The sequence below is a fragment of the Paramisgurnus dabryanus genome, chromosome 14, assembly GCF_030506205.2.
Source record: "Paramisgurnus dabryanus chromosome 14, PD_genome_1.1, whole genome shotgun sequence".
NCBI lineage: Eukaryota > Metazoa > Chordata > Actinopteri > Cypriniformes > Cobitidae > Paramisgurnus > Paramisgurnus dabryanus.
In genome coordinates, this window is record NC_133350.1 from 13,420,917 (window position 1) to 13,442,956 (window position 22,040).

General features: G+C 37.1%; 1 protein-coding gene across 2 annotated transcripts; it reads right to left on the bottom strand.

Annotated features, from left to right (window-relative positions):
• Positions 1-1,311: 1,311 nt before the first annotated feature.
• Positions 1,312-21,463, bottom strand: cdc42 (cell division cycle 42). 2 transcript variants are annotated; one of them, XM_065259173.1, is made up of 6 exons: positions 21,363-21,463; positions 12,312-12,454; positions 12,017-12,089; positions 11,544-11,653; positions 11,107-11,304; positions 1,312-2,591 (listed from the first exon to the last, which is right to left on the bottom strand). In XM_065259173.1, exons 2-6 carry the CDS (start codon positions 12,414-12,416, stop codon positions 2,502-2,504), a joined length of 576 nt encoding a protein of 191 aa, XP_065115245.1. In that variant the 5' UTR covers positions 12,417-12,454; positions 21,363-21,463; the 3' UTR covers positions 1,312-2,501. The 2 variants fall into 2 exon arrangements, with proteins under 2 accessions (XP_065115245.1, XP_065115246.1); XM_065259174.1 differs by lacking the exon at positions 1,312-2,591 and adding an exon at positions 7,183-7,822.
• Between the last annotated feature and the right edge of the window lie 577 nt (positions 21,464-22,040).

Consider the following 22,040-nt stretch of genomic DNA (forward strand, 5'->3'; position numbering starts at 1 on the left):
ATACGGTCTTGCTGAACTGCTGAGGTTCATAAAACAACCACTAACATAAGATTAAAAGTCTGAGGTTACCTGAACACTGAAACCTGTCATTTAAAAATCAGACAAAGGGAAACATTTTAGATGCATTTCTTGAGACAAGGTACTTAAAGCTGCAATCCGTAACTTTTTTTAGTTAAATATGAACAACAATTAGTGATTAAATATGTAGAAAATCAGTGTTTAAAACGGTCTCCTTACCTTGCCCCAATTCACAATGGCAAGCTTTTTAAAAATGATTTAAAGGAACCGTATGTATGATTGTGGCTAAAACTGGTACTGCAATCACAAAACTGGTGGCCAATACACAACATGACACCATAAACATCAATTAAGGGCGTAGGTCCTACGGCGTAGCCGCGACAGCGTAGGTTCCGCGTCGGTTTTCATTTATACTTTTGTGTCGCCGTCCGCGTCAACGTGCAAACACACGCGAAACCGCTGGTTGGCAGTAATCACGCGTGTAACCACAGTAGCAGCAGAAGTCGTCACAGAAGAAGAAGCCAAGCAAGTAAACCCACAAACGAAGAAGAAATAGCAACTTGTTGTGTATAATTTGAGAAGACCAGCAAGGATGGAAGTAAATAAACAGCGACTTATGTTGCAGTTTGAGTTAAATCACTCCTCAACTTGGCTCATCTTTATTTTCACCGTCTCAAACGGAAATACCTATGATGCAGTTTTTTTACCTGACGGGAGGGGTTCTGGTGGACCAATCACAGCGCTTGCGGTCCGCGTAGAGCCGACGCGCTGTTAGAAATTTTGTGAGCTACGGCGTAGGACCTACGCACGACTATAAATCGCCCTTTACGGGTTGTCCACACCAAAACGTTTAAACGCGGCTGAAAACGCCATCAGCTGTTCTTCAGCTAAGCGCTTTGGTAGCTCTGATACGTCAGCTGTTAGACGGTTGGTTGCTGTGATACTTGTCCCGCCCCTCCTCCACTGTGATTGGACGGCCGCGTGAGAACTGACATTGACGAGCAGAGCTTTTCATACAAAGTTGAAAATTTTTCATAAATGCGCTGTTGTATGCGGACTGTCCGCACAATCTCAAATCTTGATTACAAAAATGACGTCATGCGGACGGCATGCAAACATGGACTTCCCTAGTATACCTTCCTTAAGGCATCCGTTGAAACGCTCACGTCAGAACACAAAAATACTCTGCAAATAACTGCAATTTTATATTTCAACCAGAGATGGCAATAGAGAGGGCAAAGTTACAGACTGCAGCTTTAAGTAACGGATATTAAAAGAGGAACTTGAACATAATCAAAGGCAATTAAGGTATAAGTTTAATATTTTTTCTCAAAAGAATGCATATACAGTACAAAGGAGAGACTTCATACAGAGCATTTGGTTTACACCAAACAAAAATAAAAACAAAAACTAGAAAGAGGGGAAGACTGGAAATCAAAAACCTCTGATCCACCTGCGTTGCACTACTACACACTTGGTTCAATAGAGAAATGACTGTTTTTCAGAGAAGTTAGCATATACTGGATTCCTACTAGGTTTACTTCCCTAAAAACACAGGTGGATCAGAAAATTGCTGGGATCCAGCCATTAAACAACTTAAAGGAGTAAACCTTTATCAAAGAAAAATAAAACGAAATAAAAAATTACGACAACAAAAACAAACAACGAAGACATTTGGTAAAAACAAATGCAGCCCACAATAATTTGTCAGCTTACATTATTATTAATTAAATGTTAACCTATCCAAAGGAACCTGGAGGATTACCTACATGCATCACAAGTTTTGGAAATATCAATTCCATGGTCCCTGGCGACACATTAGAACACGCCACATGTTCTGCTAACACTGTTAGAAAGTTCCCTGCTTGAGATAAACCAATCACTGTGAGGAGTATAGTTATCCACCAAATACAACAGAGCCATATACAGGGCCGCTGTCTCAGATGACTATTAAATGGGAATATTGGCAAAGAAAAAGGAGCTATTATTTCTAAGCACTTCAGGTGATATTGTGAGACGGGGATTACAGGCGACCTTAGTGCGCGCTTCAAAATACAGTAACTTATTGTAATGTTAAAATTGTATTATTTGCTCAGGTCAGAATAATGGTCGTTTGACAACTGTTTAATGGAAACAGATACGACCTAAAACTACACAAGACTCATCTGCGAAGCGTTACTATAAAATTCACCCACTTACACGACAAAATTCAGCTGCATCTCACCGTGAAGTACAGAAGTAAGAGCCAGAGATCAAACTAATGAAGGCCCTCTAGGTTTTGTTTTATATTAATCGGGCATGTGTGTGTGTGTGTTTACATTTATGTGTGCATGTCTATATGGTTGGATACTCTTTATATCTTTATTGCAGAGCAAATATTCAAAATCACGTTTTTTTTACACATTGCTTTTAAAGTGTAAAGCTGTGGACCAGCCTTAGCAGAGCACAGAGGGGACAGGGAGGGGGTGATGGGAATAGAAAGCTCATAGCAGCACACATTTGCGCTTCTTCTTGGGCTCTGGAGGCTCCAGGGCTGCCAAAATCGCCTCGTCAAATACGTTCTTTAGTCCTTTCTGTGAAGACAAAGCAAGGGAGATATGGACACTCAACGTGGGTCAGCACACAGACAGACAAAAAGTAAAATCTGATGGGAATGAAATGATTTGTGATGATGAGAATATAACTGGAAATAAACAAAGAGGCCAGAAGTAGTAAGACTAATGGATAGGTAGGGCTGGGCAAAACAGCTTAAAAATAAAAAAAAGTTTATTTTTGATAAAGATTATTAGATCAGAGTAGAGGTCTTCAAAGGTCCACTCACTTAGATCCGAAAACCTGAGGTCCGACCCGAGCGGGTTTCACATGTTCCTCCGACACAGGTCGCGTATAATATTTAAGGCCTTGGGTAATTTAAAATGAGTGTGTTCTTGCTGAACGGACCCAAGACGATGTGAACTCGTCACTTGCGTGTGTCTCTCTGACTACTGCATGCGGGCTGCTGACTGCACACACGTCGGTGCCATTTACTTTCGGGTCGAGTTAAAGGAGAACACCACCGTTTTTTAATATCTTACTATGTTCTTACCTCAACTTAGACAAATGAATACATACCTATCTTTTATCAATGCGTGCACTTAATCTTTGTACAGCGCATCGTGAATGTGTTAGCATTTAGCATAGCCCCATTCATTCCTTAGGATCCAAACAGGAATGATTTCAGAAGCCACCAAACACTTCCATGTTTTTCCTATTTAAAGACTGTTACATGAATAGTTAGACGATTAAGTATGGTGGCACAAAATAAAACGTGGGGATTTTTTACTATATTCTTACCTCAAATTAGACAAATTAATACATAACTATCTTTATTCAATGCGTGCACTTAATCTTTGTACAGTGCGTCAGGAATGTGTTAGCATTTAGCCTAGCCCCATTCATTCCTTAGCATCCAAACAGGGATGAATTTAGAAGCCACTAAACACTTTCATGTTTTCCCTATTTAAAGACTGTTACATGAATAGTTACACGATTAAGTATGGTGGCACAAAATAAAACGTGGTGATTTTTTAAGCGGATAAAAAATTAGAACTATATTGTATGGCGGAAAAGCATTTAGTTTGCAGCACTTCGACCTCGGGCGAAGTAATATTGACGGACATTTGAGCGAGAAGGGAGTGATGATTTTACTGCGCACCGAAGTCGAAGTGCTGCAAACTAAGTGCTCTTCCGCAATACAATATAGTTCTAATTTTTTTCCGCTTAAAAAAAAAATCACGTTTTATTTTGTGCCACCATACTTACTCAGGTAACTACTCATGAAACAGTCTTTAAAAAACATTGAAGTGTTTGGAGGCTTCGAAATTCATCCCTGTTTGGATCCTTAGGAATGAATGGGGCTATGCAAAATGCTAACACATTCACGACGCGCTGTACAAAGATTAAGTGCACGCCTTGAAAAAAGATAGATATGTATTAATTCGTCTACGTTGAGGTGAGAACATAGAAAAATATTGAAAAAAGGTGGCGTTTTCCTTAAAAAAAAAAAATAATAATAATAATAATAATAACACGGCACTGGGACGAAACACACTCTGGTCTAATTTTGTCGGGTTTTCTCGAGTTGGGTCTTACTGTGGGTTCACACCAGCCGCGTTTGAGGCGTCAAATTTGCGTTTACCGCGTCTAGTTCGCCGCTTGAACATTTGGAGTTTTCTCGCTTCATTCATGCATGAAAGCAGCACGTGAATTTCTGGTCATCGAGACATTCATACGGAAATTCGAGTCATGGGAGGGGCTTCTGCAACTCCACTCGCTTCCTGTAATCATGTCACTACTAGAGCAAGCTCCTGATTGGTTAACGCGGCGCATTTTCCCGCAAAAGTTCACATTTTTCAACTTGCGCGTTTCCCACGGCAATGCTCAATTCATACCACAGGGTACCCCCAGGATTGTCAATCCTAAATTCAAGGCTTTTTAAGACCTTTTTAATACCACTTCAAATGAAATTTAATACCTACATCGCACCCATTCGGGTAGAATAAATCATTTTAAATAACGTAATATACCTCAAATAATTACTATTTACAAGTGTTTGAACATTCATGACAACATGCCTCTGAAAGGCTGAGTCCAAGGCCCAAACGGCCTAACCCTTATCTTTACCCAACAATCAAAACCAACAATCAAATAGATTTAATAGATTTAAATGTACATTTATTGTCAATTTGAAAATCCCTAAATCAGGGATGGGCAACTGGAGGGCCAGGGGCTACATGCGGCCCTCCTCTTTATCTTGTGCAGCCCGCCACGTTTTAATATGACCATTATGTCGGATAAGTTAATTTATGTTAAAACAATAGCCTTGTTTGATCCATGAAATAAGCTGCAAACTAAACAATAACACCAATTTTAAGATATTATTTTTTTTACTGTTTAATATAGTTAAATATGTAACAACATCTAATAACACTCATCAGTAATGCTCTGAACCAGAACAATACTGACAAACAAAATTAACCATATTATGGCAAATGAATCAAAACCCCTCAAACACAACAACAAATTAAAATGTAATGCTATTTTGACCCTAAAAAGACAAGAGATCTGTTCACTGCACCAAACAAAAAAACTGGACACAAGCTCATGGATATATTTCTGTTAATCTTTATACAGAACCCTACTAAAGTTTTCTAATGCTAACTTAGTGTGACAATGTAAATATGTAACCTATAGTATGTATTGCAAGTTGATATTATCTAATTAAACCGTAAACAAAATATATAATAGCTTTCAAATTTGCGTTATTTTTGCAGCTTATTATTACATGGATCACACAAGACTATTGTTTAACATATAAATTACCTTCTCCGACATAATGATCATATTAAAATGTGTCTTTTCTACCTAGATTTACTAGAGACGGATTGTGGAACAGAAGATTGTGTGTGTCATTGATTAAATCAAACAACCGATCACAGGTGCGAGGACACCAGTCATTGTCCCGCCCCACAGTCCCTAAGTCAAGTTGATCGAGCAAGTGCGTGTTGTGCAGCTGCGAGCGCATAGTTAAAGTCGAACGAGCGCTCATCCCAGCCTTTACTTTATCATCCCAGCCTTTTTACTTAACTTTTTACTTTGCTCGCGTGACTGCATTTGTGCGCTTTGAACAGAGGCGCGCTCTCGGGAGGACGTTTTTCTGCGCGCGAATAGTGTTCTGGAACACGCAAGAATGCTTTCCCGCGCGTGGATAGTGTTCTGCGCGCTCGCTAAGATGCTTTTCCAAACATGGATAGTGTTCTGCGCTCGTATCTGTCGCTCGCGCGTGGTTTTTGTGCATACGCGTTTTGTGTCTGAATTAACAGCATATAAATCTATTGATCATTTGAAAAATTAAGACCTCCGTGAAAAATTCAAGACTTTGAGGTGAAATTCAATACCTTTTAAGGCCTTAATATGGGAAAATGAAATTCAATACTTTTTCAAGACTTTTAAGACTCCGCGGGTACCCTGATACCATTCGCGCGAAATTGTGTCTACTGCGTCACGCTAAATGCCTCATTCACGCTGCGAGACCTCCAGACGAGCGTCAACGCGTCTTTACATTGACTTAACATTGAAATCACTCGAGCTGGACGCCTCTACCGTGGCTGGTCTGAACGCAGCATTACCCTTTCTTAAAAAAAAATTATTTACGCACGTCAGATTCGGGGTAATCAATTCGGGTCATTTCAGGTCAGGTACATTTCTTTGGACCCGAGAAGACCTCTAGATCAAAGACAAGGAATTTTAAAAGTGATAATATGGACAAATATTTCAATTCACAGCAGTGTTATTAATGTTGCTTAACTTTAGATATAGATCTTGACTGTATGTACTGCCCAGCCCTAGTTGGAAAACCATGAGAAACGTACATAAACATTTTAAATAAATACAAAAAAATGGTTGTGTGAGGTAAAATACACAAGCCACATGGATCATATTTATAATGAAATCAAGAACCAAGAGGATTAAATGGCAAAAAGGCAAAATAAGCAAATCAATTCCAGGAAGTGACCAAACAATGAATCCAAAGATTTGGCAAAATTTTATCGTTTCGACATCTTCAACGGGTCAGTTTGGACCCAGAAATCAACTGAAATAGCCATGTCAAGCTGCCATTCACATAGGGTGTCAAACAAGAAAGTGGAAGCAGGCAAACACAGGCTCAGAGACCGAAGGGTTGGTGAGGTAAAGGGTCAGCCAAACAGAAACTCAAACCTCTGGGTGAAATAACAAACATAAACGGAGACAAATGAACTTGACAGAATGTAAGCTGTAGTGGGAAACTGTTACAACACCGCCCTCATCTGGGCACGGAGTAAAAACTACACCTCAAGATTTTTAAATCCTTTGTGCATTGATTTTTTCATCAACAAGCAATGTTTTGTGCACGTGCCTCAGTACGATCTGGTCTTACTGACTTCTTGAAAACATAAGTATGACTGAACAAAGGCCACACTGTTAGCCATAATAAGTAGGTTTTATCTGTGAACAAATGGTGGAAGGTACACTTTGTTAAATATTACCCATTGTGTCTTTTTTTACTATGCAAAAGTGTGTCTTACAAAAACACATTTTCCTTTGGTATAAATGCATTACTATATAATTAATGAGAGACACTTCAAGTAATGGCAATTGCAGCTGTCCTTTATTAATGGCACAAATCATTTCACAAGATTATATTAAGCCATTTAAATACAATGTATGATAGGAATGGCACCAAATTGTAAACAGTAGCCATATGTTAAGATTAGCATTAACTTTATTGATCCAACTGACGAAATTAAATACACAAAGTAATATAATAAAAGAGTAATTTTAGCCTTTAATGCTCTTACATAACAATATAGAAACATAGAATGAATAATCAAATGACTAAATCAACATACGCAAGAGCAAAATCTGAATGCAATCCTTCATCATAAGATCCCACAATTTTTATCTTGAAAACTTAAAGTGCAAAGTAAATTACTGTAGAAAGGAAAGGAAAGGCAAACATTATACCCAGCATACACGTCGGAAAAGGTAGAAAAAGGAAAATTTAATGGCAAGACAAACAAAAAGCTCTAGTGTTGGTGTAATAATTTAAGAGATTGGGACACTTGTCGTTTCTGTGGAACAAGAGGTAACTAAAGGAAGCAGCAAACAGGAGTGGGGCATTAGAAAGTGAAAGCTTTTAAAATATACAGCACTTCCGTTTTCGCTGCGTTTCAGGAGGTTCAAGGGCAGCTAGGATAGCTTCATCAAATACATTCTTCAGACCTCGCTATAAAGACAGGAGGGGAGGGAAAGAGAATAAAGCAGCAAGGTTAGCGGTTACAGAGGAGATAGTAGATGTAAGAGAGAGGAACTAGCACATAAGAACACAGCAGCTAGATTCTTTGAGGTTGTTTACACCTGGTATTAACATGCGTTTTGGTTGATCGGACGCTAAGTACGCGTGTAAACGAGGTGAAAAACAATTTGAGCTTGTCCACTTTCTACCACAGTCAGAGGTAGTCGAAAACACATTTGACCTTTGTGGTGTAGACGTGCATGTGGTTAATATGCTCTTTAAAAATGCTTTTTTGGTGGGCTTGAAAATATTGTGAACCAGCGGGGTTAATTGTAAAGCTGTGTTACAACAAACCCCTCAGCACTTACGATATGAAAACCGCTAATGTTAGCGTAATTCTTGCCGTTGTTTTAAATGGGCTACACAAGAATGACTGGCTGCCAACCATAGATGTGTACACTAGATTTCGCCTTGGCTAATGCAGTTCATTGGACCAAATGCGTCAAATAGAGCCACCATCTTGAAACAGGGGAGCACCGCATCAGCGTCATTGTAGATGAAATAAAATCACCATAAATCGCCATAAATGTGATTTTCTTGGTTTTCTTTTGGTTTGTTTCAACAGTCAGACATGTATTTAGCATTGAGTCCAGAAAACAATTTAAGTTTTGAAATTATGAAAATCTACTTTTTTTAACTATAATGCATAGTGCTAGTAGGCCTAACATCCATACGCAGCACAAAAGTCCGGCATCATCCATGAATTTAAAGTACAGGCGGAGATAGCAGCTTTACTAGCTACTTTCTATGACATGACCCCTGTTTCAAGATGGTGGTAGTTTTGACGAATGCTTAGAACCCCAAGGCGACATCTAGTGTATACATCTATGGCTGCCAACAAAATAAATGTGCCTGTCTTATCAAAAATCGTGTGTCAAATTTATTTTTGTTCATATCTTTAATATTAATTGAATAAGGTCACGTCAAAGATTAAAATCATAATGAAATGAATGGCTAAAATCAGAGTTTGATTTTCATTATCTCAGAATTTGATTTTTTTTAATGTAGTATTGTTATTACAGACTGGGTCACATATAACATTTTTTTTTTTTCAAAATTATGCTGATTTTTCTCACATATTCAGACATTTGTATCCATTTACAATTGAACTATTGTTAGAAAAGGGCTGGATGAATGAATACAGTATGGATACCTGTCTATTATAGACAGATATATAAACAATATCCACTTCAAGTATATAGACAAAATAGTATTGAAATATTTGCCTGCAAACTTCATTTTTAGTAAGTGTTAAAACTAACCCCCTGCCTGGTACAATTAACCTTACCTATGGGGTAAGTTGTAAAGTTTGCACTTATGTCACGTTCGGTGTAATTGTCCAAGAATGGTACTCGAAGTACTAGAAACAAACTTCAAATTTGAAGGAGAGATGTGTGTGTGTTGCTTGTGTAAAAATATAATTAATCAAACTCAAATATTTTTTGAATGATTGAGCCAAAACCAAAATGATTGCCCCGCACTCCCCTACTAATACACACTTACACACTAAAGGAAATGTAAAAACGTGAATCGGACAATAGGTGCTCTTTAAACCCATCATTTCTCTCGTTTGCATTATAACAAAAGCAGAGTGACTCGCCCACAGACCACCACCTCAGAAAATCAGGACAGAAGCGGTTGAAAATGGACAGAAAAGATGGATTAAAATACCAGGTGTAAACGTGAATGTGTCTCTCTTGTCCACTTGTGATCCGTTTGAACAAAACACATCTTAATACCAGGTATAAACAGCCTCTTTAAGAGGAAACTGAAGGCTGAGAACAACAGAATTAAGTGTTTGTTATACATAATAAAGCAGTAAAGACAGATGACTAGGCCCACAGAGAATCTGCACACATTTACTCATTCAAAGGTGAACCATACATTGTATTTCAATGTAAAAGACTCCTAGTTAAACACCAAAAGCTAATTTAATTAATTGTCCAAGTAGATTACATACAGTGTCAATGCAAAGTCGAGAAAAGAGGTGAATTTGCACTGGGTGTTGCAAAAAAGTTGGCACATCTGGTTTGACGCGTTCAATTGCATGAGAAAATGAAGGACAGCATTGTTTTCATTCATACGATGCTAACTCAAACACATTAGAGTTGAAAACAGTCATTAAACAGACTCCATCACAGTCCTTACATCCAAATCACCATCAAACGCAGATTTTTGAAACTATTAAATTCAGCAATCCAAATTGACTACACATTTATTATATGCTGCAAACAAGTCTTACAAAAACAAAGAAATCTTTACTCAGAATGATTATGGGTGGGAAAAATGTCAAACAAAAATATTAAATACCCACTGTTCACAATCCAATCTACTTCAGAAAGATAAAATCAAGTGTCAGCCTACATTATTTCTAACAAAAGCATTTATTTTTACTCTTTACACAAACATACGTCAATTAAATGCACTGCAAAAGCTGTTTCTTGTAGCTTTTGTGTATAGGTGTGACCGAACATCTTAATATATCTTAAGAGCAAGTAGCTGATGGATCTTGGATCAAAATATTATAATAATTCAACAAATAGGGCTGGGACGATAAATCGTGCGATATGCTTGCTATGTGTCTCCATGAATTATGGTGAAATGCCACTACATCCAAAAGCCAGAGGGCGTTCTTGTGCAGAAACGCATTATATGCTGCAGAAGTACCATTTACACACGCAGCTCCATGAAAAATGCCTAAAAGCATATTTATATCCCTGTTAATCAAACCTTTTCAGGTATTTTCCGGATACTAAAGAATATTTGTAACAATTATTTTTGACAAGTTTTTTTAATGCATGTTAAAGAGCGGTGCATAATATCATCTTTGCGATTCAGAATCTATATCAGATAGGTGTTATTAGTATAAATCGAGATTAATCGTCCCAGCACTATCAACAAGTATGACCTAATAAATCGATATAAAACAAACGTTAGGAGATTAAACAACCCAATATTTCTCTGAGCCTCCATTCACACACTATGATGCTTCCACTTTCTCGTTTTAGAATAAACAAACATACAGTAAATCTTATATTAACAGTTAAATGAACTGCAAACTTTGTCTGATTATAGACATAACACCCAATGTCATGAGGATATCCTAGTATGTTAAATGACCAACCAGAAGGCAGTTTCTGCTTGCCATGCAGATGATGTATGTTCATGAACCTTTCTGATCCCACGTGTGTGCTATTCATGGCAGTGTGACTTACCTGCGTCAGAGCGGAGCACTCCACATATTTGACGGCCTTCAAATCACGAGCCAGCTTCTCTGCTGTCTCCGGAGTGATGGGTTTCTGTTTGTTCTTGGCAAGCTTCTCAATGGTCGAGGGATCGTCTCTTAGATCAATCTGTGTGCCCACCAGCAGGAAGGGGGTCTTTGGACAGTGGTGGGTGATCTCAGGTACCCACTAAGGGAGTAGATCAATTTTTTTATTATTTTACTTAATGCATTGACATAACATCCGTGTTATAATTACAAATCACACATGAAACCACCTGAATGATGTTATTTTTACAATTCACCTTAAGGGATGAATTAACCTGAGAGACAGGATTTATTGCTGGTCTCCTGATCACAACGTGGTTAGGAAATGGTAATTTACCATAGTATTAGAGATAAAACTGTGGTAGCAGGATGCAAGCTCACCTTTTCTTTGACATTTTCAAACGAAGAAGGTGAAACAACTGAGAAACAGACTAAGAAGACATCTGTCTGAGGGTAGCTCAAGGGTCGTAATCTATCATAATCTTCCTGACCTGCAAAGACATGGGAATAAAGCAATGAATAAAAAATGTTTCTGAAATCCTGAGCAGCTGACAAAGGTTGCTAATATGCTTTAGGGTGCATGCACAGAGACAGACTCTGGGTCCCACAGTCCTCCCTAAAAAGTATTTTAAAGCCCAACCACCCTCCACAGGAATGTGTGGAATTCAGCTATGCTCCTGGGATCTAATTTCTATAACAATGACGATAACAATGTTTTTCCACACATCTGCTTATGACCCTCAAAGGGTCCACGAGAGAATTTGCTTGCGTCAAATTTGCATTAAAATTGCCATTTTAAACTTTAGGTATTAGTGAACTACATTTGTTTTAAAATAATATGATTTTTACAGTACCTGCAGTGTCAAACAGTCCAAGAGTGTACGGCTCACCACCGATCATAACCGTAACTGCATAGTTATCAAATACCTACAATGGAAGAAAATTAAGTGTCCACTTTACATTCAGAAATTACATGCAATTTTGTTTTCTTGTAAAATAAGAATTAGCACAAGTATAATTTTAAAAGACATTGTGTTTTAGTCTAAAATGCCAGAAAAAAAACATCTGGCATGGACAGGTCAAGGCATGACGGACATCAAATACAATCAAACAAACTAAAATGGGAAGAAATGAGAAAGCACTACTCACCGTTGGTACATATTCAGAAGGGAATTTATTAGTTGTATAGGAGATTAATAGACAGGTTTTACCCACGGCACCATCGCCAACAACAACACACTTGATCGTCTGCATAGCTGTGCTTTTATAAATCCACTGTTCTCATTCAAGATCTGGAAATGAGCAAAAAATAAGTGGTCATAAGACACTGAAGTCAAATCTAGTTTAACACTACTGTAAAAGAGATGTACCGATAACCGGTGTAATGGTTAACCACGATAAAAATGACAAATGGTTAAGTATTACTGCTTTTTTTTTTTAACTGTTAAACCGTGTCATTGTCACAGCTCAAAAACCCTTGTCCTGCATCAACCAATTTAAGCAATATTGTGAAACAAACACATTCATTCGTGTTTCTTCCACGATTGCCACGAGCGTATGACCGCAGGTGTTGTGCAGCTTTACTTCTGGGTCATAAAGTACACCCGATTTCTCACAACATATGCAGACAGATAACTTGCTAATTTGTCCTGTTTATTTGAAAATTTGATTTACTCACTTGTGTTTAATCTGAACTAGATGAACATTTATCTCATGACCCCAAATGTGCCATGTTATTTATTTGATGTTTATGCGAACAAAAGTGCACTTACATGGAAAATTTTACATTTTGTTTGCATTAGTACTTCTTTACATTTCTAGAAATTGTTTACAAAACCATGATAATATTGATAAACATGGTGATTTTGGGCACTATAGCAATGATGTAAAATTTTTATTTTCTCTATTCTTGTTTCATTACACAACATCTTGCACAAATTAACCGAAACAAAACTGACACGACGGTGAAAGGTCGAAACATTAAAATCCTATCCAGTGAGGAAATGTTTTCCATCATTAACACCAATGTTCCAGTAATGTCAGATTCGCAAACTGACTCCTTTGAACCAATTCGTTTTAACCAACTGACATTAGATCTGTCCAACACTGAACTGAAAGAAGGATTTTATCCTAAAAAGCAATGAAAGCAAGGTAAAAAAAATAGTCACAGCTTTCTTTGCAAAGAGAGCAAGAAATAGTGATAGGACATTATATTGCAGAGGCCGATATATCGGCCGATATTTAAATTGTTTTTATTTTTATCAGCATCGGTCAGCAAATCTCTCTATTAAATTTGATGTTTGTAATAAAAAAAGACACTCAGTGTCACTTAATGTAAAGCCAATGTCTGACAGACAATAAAATGACCAATCATTATTTACCTTTTAACATGATGTTATGTTGTGTCGCACACAAGAACACACTAGTTCAACACACTTATTCAAACAGTACCATAAGATATCAGATGCACATTAATTATGTCTGGTAAATATGTTTTAAGTACCTTAAAAGGATATATTATATATATGCAATGCAAACATTTTACTGTGAAAACATCTGTGTTATATCTGCCTCAAATCGGCCAATCAGCTTTCTTGATATCAGTATCGGCCATAAAAACAAAAAATATTATCTGTCGACATCTAGACAGCAAACTGCCATTTGGGGTAATATCTGTGTCTGATAAATGTGGAGGAGGTTGTTAAACTCTTCAGAAAGACAATAGTCATTTTTTTCTAAAATACTTTGGCTTTAATAGTGAATTTTAAGTGAAAGTTATGTTTTTGGGTTTTTTGCCTTTATAGACAGTGTAGTGGAGTGCAGACAGGAAAGTGTTGGGTGGAGATAGGGGAGCAGGATCGTCAAAGGACTTCACAGATGGGACTCAAACTCGGCTCGCTGTGAGCACACTTGTGCTATATGTCGACACAATTAACCCAGGGTGACAATAGTGATATTTTAACATATAAAATAGTTCTATGCACTTTGGGCTTGCCCAAGTGGGGTACTTCTGCTTGTGGGTTCATTAGCCACCACAAAGACGAATATTGACACAGGAAAAACCCTGTCATAGTTATTTTAGCTATCATACTGTGACATTTAAAGCAGGATTTAATTATTATGTTCACTGCTTGTTTTAATTGATAATAATTGTAAGCAAAATATAAAAATGTTAATTGAAATGAAGGGAAAAAAGAAAATCGTCATATATCGTCGTATAAATGAACATATCAGGCAAAAAAACTCTAGTATGTATGATCCTAATCCAAATAAACAGTGACCAAATCATCTTTATCACATTTGTTAGCAAATGGTACAACAAATAGTTAAGAATCTAAATTGTAGTTTCACATTGGAGTTAACTTACAGACACCGTAAAATAATTGAGTTTGATACTTAATGTGTAATTAGAAATGCACCAATATGAACATATTCCACCGAGCTCAAATTCATTGCATTTTCCTGTTCTCTTCTGATTGAGAGGCTAGATCTGCTATAACTATTGTCTGTTTTTAAACTACAAAACGAAACCACTTTTATCAACCGATACTGATTATTTACCCATATATCGATGCATCTTTAGTTATGACTCTAAAAGTGTTAGCGTTATACACTGTGAAAGTCATATGTGTGATCTACACAAAATGTGAGAAATGAATTAATCCCCTAGCTGCTGTAAAAAGGAACAGTCACACTAAATTTCACACCCTTAATGCCTCACAGACTGTCATCACTGACACAGTAATATGTTACTGAAAATGAGATGTAATGGCGCCTTTTCATTGCATAGTACCCCACAATTTGGTTTGGGCCGGGTGAGCTTACTTTTGGGGGCTTTTCCACTGGGTGCAGTATGTAGTACCCGATACTCTTTTTAGTACCACCTTGGTTGGGGTTCCAAGCGACCCGAGCTGATACCAAAACGTGATGCAAAAACACTGTAGATCACTGATTGGTCTGAGAAAATTGTCACTATCAGCTGCTGATGTCACAGCAGTAGGCAGCGCAAATATAACGACAATCCTATAAGCCCTCATACTCCAAGGGTTACTAAACTCGGTGAAAAAGCTAACCAAGCCAAATGATCTGACCCAAACCAAACCTTGGGGTACTATGCAATGGAAAAGCGGCATTATATGCATTAATGCAAACACTAAACAGGGCTCCAGACTGCCACCAAAATTTGAGAGGGTGCTACTAAATTTTTCATCCAGCGCACATGTGCGACCAGTAAATTTGACCTTTTTTTTGTGATGTGACACTGAATTTAAAACAGCACATTGTACTTTCTGCATCTATCATCAACGTATTTATAAGTAATACAGTGTATTACTTAGTAGAAATGTGAACATTTGGTTAGCATGTTGATTTACACTATGTGCCCCTAAATTTTCTGGTCGCGCCCCTAAAATTTTCAGTTAGGGGCCACTGTGCTCCTAGTGAAAAAAGTTAGTCTGGAGCCCTGCTAAAGTATGCAATTTTTCTATTGACCACCTATCCAGAGCCAATGGAAACAACAACAGACAAATTTTAGCCTTGTAATAGTTCACACATCTAAAAACACACACACAGGTCGATCATTAAACACATAATCCAAACTTCACATAATGCCATTTCAACAAATTTCATTGTAACAGTACTTAAGTCAAAATAAACCCAGTAAGGTCAGGCTGTTTCCAGTGAAACATACAGATATATATTATCATATACACTGGGTACAAAAGTGTTTGTATCAATTTCACTGAATCAGAAAACAAAATATGAAACAACGTGGCATTTATTTTAAAAGACCTAAATAAAAGACTTATATTCTGGAACTTAGTATTTGGTCACATAATGCAATGAAATGGATATATTATTATTATTTTACATTTTAAAACCATGCAAGAGCCAAGTGTAATTATTGCGAATAAAACTAAAGTTGTTTAAGATTTATTTTTCTAAAAGCCATAAAACTGCAATGCATATTTTTTTAAGGGTGGCTTAGACATCTAAATATACTTTTTGCGCCTATTCCTTTTTTCTTGACAAGCAGAAAGATCCCAGTAATAAAGGCCAAAGTAAACCACTGATCCAGTCCAACTAAAAGGCAAAGCTTTATCCAAACCAAACAAAAACCCGCAAACAGAATGACAGTTTTTTGCATATAAATAAATCATAAAACAACTTACATCCACAAAGCATCATGAAAACCAAACAACTACTACTTTAAACTGTTACATTTCACATTAAAAACAACCCCAACTGACCCCATCCTGCTACGCCAGCTGTTCCCACCCCCCTCTTAGATTGTGGGTCACTGCGGCTTTAAACTCGAGCATAACGTCATCGGTTCAGTCGCATCACTACAGAGGGGAAAACAATCCCAACACCAGCCACGCAACCAGGGGCTCTAGCTTGTGGATAACACACATCTAGGGAGAAAAGGAAGGACGACAACCACATTTCCCGAAGGTGGGGAAGCTGGAGAAGAGGCGTGAGACTGAGACAACCACTTCCTGCTGTTCGCACCACGCCTGAGAGGCGGCTAAACCTCTGCAAAGCTCTGCAGCAGAGAATCAACATTCACAAACTCACAGATGGTCAGGACGAGGAAATGTCAGCCCATAACGGCTGTTTCCTTCCCATTGCAATCTGCGGAAGTCAGGCCTGTCCTCAGTCTACTGTTACCCGCAAACCCACAAGCAAAACACTGTTCACAGCCCTCTGGTGACTGATCCTTATCTCATCGGAGTTGCAATGTGTAAAATCAAAGACTTTAATCTCCTTTAATTACAGCTTTAAAAAATGTGTCCACCAAATTTTCCAAGTGGACAAATATAAGCAAAATTACCTGGATTAGGGCAAAATTTCAGATCAGTTTTAGCAATAGACTGTAACTCAATGCAAACCAGGTCCAGGTGCACACACAGAGAGTACAACCATCTTCTTTACAATCAGGGTGGATCTGGATCAGTCTATCCTCACCCTAATTCTTTGTTTTTCTTAAATCCATCGGATTAATATTGTGGAAACCATTTACATACACCTTATAATAGTGCTGTAGCTATAAAACTTGAAAACAGATTGTGTGTGGTTCGTAATTTCAAAATATGTGTTCTGCGCTTTGAGAGATTGTGTGTGCATCAAATGTCATGCCAAAATAAGTGCCTGCTGCAGACGCGTCTAAAAGGTTTATGATAAAAGAGATGCTCGCATTTGCCAGATACTCGCATAATCTCATGCATAATCAAAGTTTACTGTTAAGGAAGTGTCTAGCTTGTATTTTGGGAACACGAGCATCTCTTTTATCATAAACGGTTTTGACGTGTGTGCAGCAGGCACTTATTTTGACAAAACACGTGATGCACACAGGATCTCTCGACATGCAGGACACATATTTTGGAAAAGAGAACCACACACGTGACAATCCGAACACTTATTTTGAATTAGCGCATCCTCGGATGAGCAGTCACGAGCCGCCACTGGTACACACCATCGTCGGCTAAAGTCACTGTCACTTTTTTGTTTTTGTTTCCGCGTGTCAAATCAGCAGTGCAGCTTTTCTGGGAATCGGGTTATTCTGATTGGCTGTTCACATAGCCGACCAGTGCACAAGACGAAAAACAGAAGTGACAAAGCAAGCAAATGACTAATTCAATTAGTAAATATAAAAAAAATACAAGGGTCATAAGACATTACGTTTGTATCACAAATCTGTCTGTGGCGAGTAAGATTTGAGTGGAACTGTTAAAGGAACAGTATGTAGGATTGTGGCCAAAAAATGGTATTGCAATCACAAAACTTGTGGCTAAAACTGGTACTGCAATCACACAACTGGTGGCCAATACACAAAATGACAACATAAACATCAGTTCAACTCCACTTTTTAAATGACAATACCCTGGCCAGACCACTGTTGTCAGTGATATAAGTATTTGAAATGAAAATGATTTCTTAATGTCTAGTGACATATCAGGGCCATTTTATGATTAATTGATATAAATTTCTTACATACTGTTCCTTTAAGCAAGCGCTGCGTTATATTTTGTATATCAGCAGTCAGAAACTACGTAGCCAATTTTGGGAAGCCTACAAGCTTAAAAACAAGTAACGTTGCTATAGACAGTGTTAGCACTAACAACATAAACAAACGGCTTTTGTGCAGACCATTTAAAAAAAACAGATTAAAATGTAACCTTAAATTCTGGCAAGAAACTGTAACATGTAAACTGCAATTGACTGTGGTGACACTCTGAAGGCCCGCAACAGATGGCACTGATCATTATTGAGATCGGTATTGATTTTCTCCGCCAACGATGCTATATATGCAGATACATAAAACATTTCTTCAATTGCGATTTGATTAGTTTCGATTAATTTATCTTACTTTAATAATACGAGCCTAGTTAAGCAGTAACATTTTTAATAACTCACAAATGCAACCAAAATAATATTAACGTATAATTAAACTCTTTAAAAAAGGCACAACCTATGTCCCAATTGGGACATTTACAACAACAAACTAAAAATACACAATTTTTTAAATAAAAAAAATTATAATGAGGGAAAATGCCAAATAAAATGAATCTTATGATGGCAACAGTCGAAGTCTCTAGTGTTTCAGCTGGGGCTGGCAAAGGTTTTCTGTCAATCTGTTTGTCTAATAAATTTTCCAAATACAAAATATTTCCAATCCCCTGATTTGCATCCAATAGCAGTCACAACATCTGCCTCTTTCGCTGTGTTTTCGCTGCTACAACCGCTTTGTTGCTGCATTGCATTTACTTGGACGTTACGCACGAGGATGCGGAGAGCGAAAAAAAGTATTTTTGTGTAGCATCTAGGGCTGCACAATTAATCGAAAAAATAATTACGGTCTCGAATCATACATAAATGCGAACTTCTTTCTAAATTACGGAGATTCAAATGCATATATTTCCCTCTAGTCAGATGCTGCATTCACGTTACATACAATCCAGGACGCTACATCAGTCAAACTTGCTCACACTCACACATTGTAAGACCAAACCCTATTCATTCACCAACCAGACCACCTGATAGTTTCTCTCTTCCTCATTTGCGGCGTGACGTATAACAAGGCAGCAGATCTAAACACGGTGAGTTTATTTAGTGGATGTGGAGCAGCAATTTTCACACAAAAGGTGAAGATGAAAAACGAGCGCCATTGCAGAAAATCCTGGTGGCGTCGGAGAGAGGAACGATGCAACAATATTGGTTTCCGAAAAAAGGCAAGGAAATACCCCTGGTCGTTTTATCAATTGGAAGGCTGCAGCCTCAGGAGGTCGCATATGCAGGCTGCAAACATCATCAAGCCTGGTTTATTTAAATTAACTGAGCATTACATTCGCAAGTCATAAACATACTATAGCAATTTACGATTAACTAAGAATAATAGTCAACGTTATAATTGTTAATATTCTGAAATAACTACGTCTTGATGACATATGCAGCTTAGAAATGCAATCTCCAGAGGCTGCAGCCTTCAGATTGAGAAACAGCCTCTGTATCAACGCCACAAGTTCCCCATCAAAAAGGGTTTTTAACATGAGGGGAACATTTTAACATGCCTGTGTTTCTCCCTGATGCCTAAAAATGTTAGTCGTTTAGGGTTTTAAAGGGTTTGTGTGTTTAAAGTTTTAAGGTTGGCAAGATTGAGTGTACAAAAGCACAGGTGCTATTTATTCTAATTCTCTTTATTTATTAATGTCAATATGCTTATGTTAAACAGCTAACCAATTTTAAATTAATAATCTTAAGGGACCTAAAATAAGGAAAAGAGACTTTTAAGACATTATTATAACAAATTCCTGTGTAGCATTTTTTTTATCCATATTGATGTACTGTTACACCCCTAATATGAAGCCAGGATGCGGGCAATTTGCTCTGACCTCACAATTTGCAGTACTTTGTTGGCTTCGGTTTAGTATGTCTTTACTCCCTACCATTAGAGATTATCATTCAACTCCTACCATTTTCATTTCTTAGTTTAACAATTCATTTGCGGCAGGAAAAAGCATTTCCCCGATGAACAAAAGCGAGAGGAACTCGTTGCAAAATACATAATGATGCAAGTAAAACTTCCTGCGTCTTTTCATCTTAATTTAATTTCAGCATCCAGTTCTACTTATATTTAACTAATTTTACAAGTTTATTTTAGAGGGGAAAATCTAATGCTTTAGTCTTCTCACATCCTATCAAATTTGTCTTTTTTATATTTCCACAACCTACTGAAAAGTTAACAGCAATGTTAAAAAGGCATGTACTACAAAATGAATACAAAATAAAGTCAGAAATAGCCCTAACACAATGAGGTTTGAGAGATCTGGCAACAGGAAACAATGAACAGCTCGTACCCTTGATCCCAATGGAACCACAAATCTGATTAAAATATTCAAAACAACAAGTTGGTGATCTTTCAATTTCTATATAAATACATCTGCATGTATCCAACCTTCATTAATGTAGGCACACGTGTGTCTGTATACTTGCATTTATGTAAAATACACACACAGTATACATATCTGTGCATACAAGATTAAATATTAGATTGTCTTTAATTTACAAAGTGTTGCTAAAAAACAACCATAATACAATTCCATACATCCATGCTGATAAAAACACTGACTGATTCAATGCCAAATAATTAATAATAAATCAATCTTGAATATTTCAATTACCAGTGATGCTGTATAACTCAAGCCCATATATTTACACCTTAACATGTCAAACCTGCATTGCAAAACTCGTTTATAACAACCACAACAATCCAATGGTTTAAACACATGCGATGTGATACAGTACGACATTATAACATTACAAGCAAATAGTGACAGTTATCTGTCGTTAACAGTCGACTGTTCTCAACGGATGACCGATATAAAGCCAAAATAGACTTTATACAAACGTACTGTATATGAATTATTACACAAAAATGATATCTAAAGCATTTTCAAGCAATATTATTATTTCTGTTAAAGTGTCTGAGGTAAAATCTGATCGCTTCTCCTCACTCTCAGCTAGCCTCTTGTGCTAACTGTCCTCCGGTTCCATTTAACACGTTTTTTCTTTATGTTCCGATCAAAAACATATCTATTCGTACCTTAAACAATCATAAATCGATATTCCACCCGCTCACGAGATGATATTGTTCAACAGGAGAGAAATATGAGGAATATTTTGAGAGTCATTCGCACTCACCGTATCCTTTCTGTTTATTTCTCTGCGCCCGGGCGTTGGCAGCTCCGCGAGTTCGGGGTTTCCTGCACTGAAAAGCAGGGGCGAGTCGCGCGCTGCGTCACTTTATCTCACCGTTACAATATATAGAAATTGATTTATTTGTCTTTTTCAATGATTATATTTGTTCAACAAATTGTTATTTAGTTATGTAAGTGACTACTTACTTAATTATTGATTATAATGTGATGTGTAATGAACAAATACCAACAAATTAAGTACTTTATAAATTAATAATACGACTCTACATTTAAACACGTGTACAATGTTTTATGCTACACTTCTCTACTTCTCTTTTCTATATTCCATATTAACTCATGTGCGTAGTTATGTTTTTATTTTTTTATGCAGAATTGCATGTTTGACCTCAAAATTCAATTAATATTTTATTAGATAAATTATTAAAGATATTGTTCAGACATAAGAAACAATTCATGATATGGCTTTCCTTTGCTCATTTATTACTTTTTTATGTTTTGTGTTATACAATAAATTGTAAACGGTAGTAATATCAACTTTAATAATTATTATTAAAACGATATGAAAACGATAATATACAACATTAAACATAAATGTTGTTTAAAACATGTATTATTTAGTAATATATCATTTGAGTTATTTATTTATGAATTTATTTACTTT

What these genes read in the sequence shown, in the direction of transcription:
- cdc42 (XM_065259173.1), bottom strand. Translation starts at nt 12,416, where the DNA reads ATGCAGACGATCAAGTGTGTTGTTGTTGGCGATGGTGCCGTGGGTAAA. An exon ending in TTGAAAATGTCAAAGAAAAG is followed by an intron (nt 11,305 to 11,543) that starts GTGAGCTTGCAT and finishes CTACTCCCTTAG; the next exon opens with TGGGTACCTGAGATCACCCA. An exon ending in AGTGCTCCGCTCTGACGCAG is followed by an intron (nt 2,592 to 11,106) that starts GTAAGTCACACT and finishes TTGTCTTCACAG; the next exon opens with AAAGGACTAAAGAACGTATT.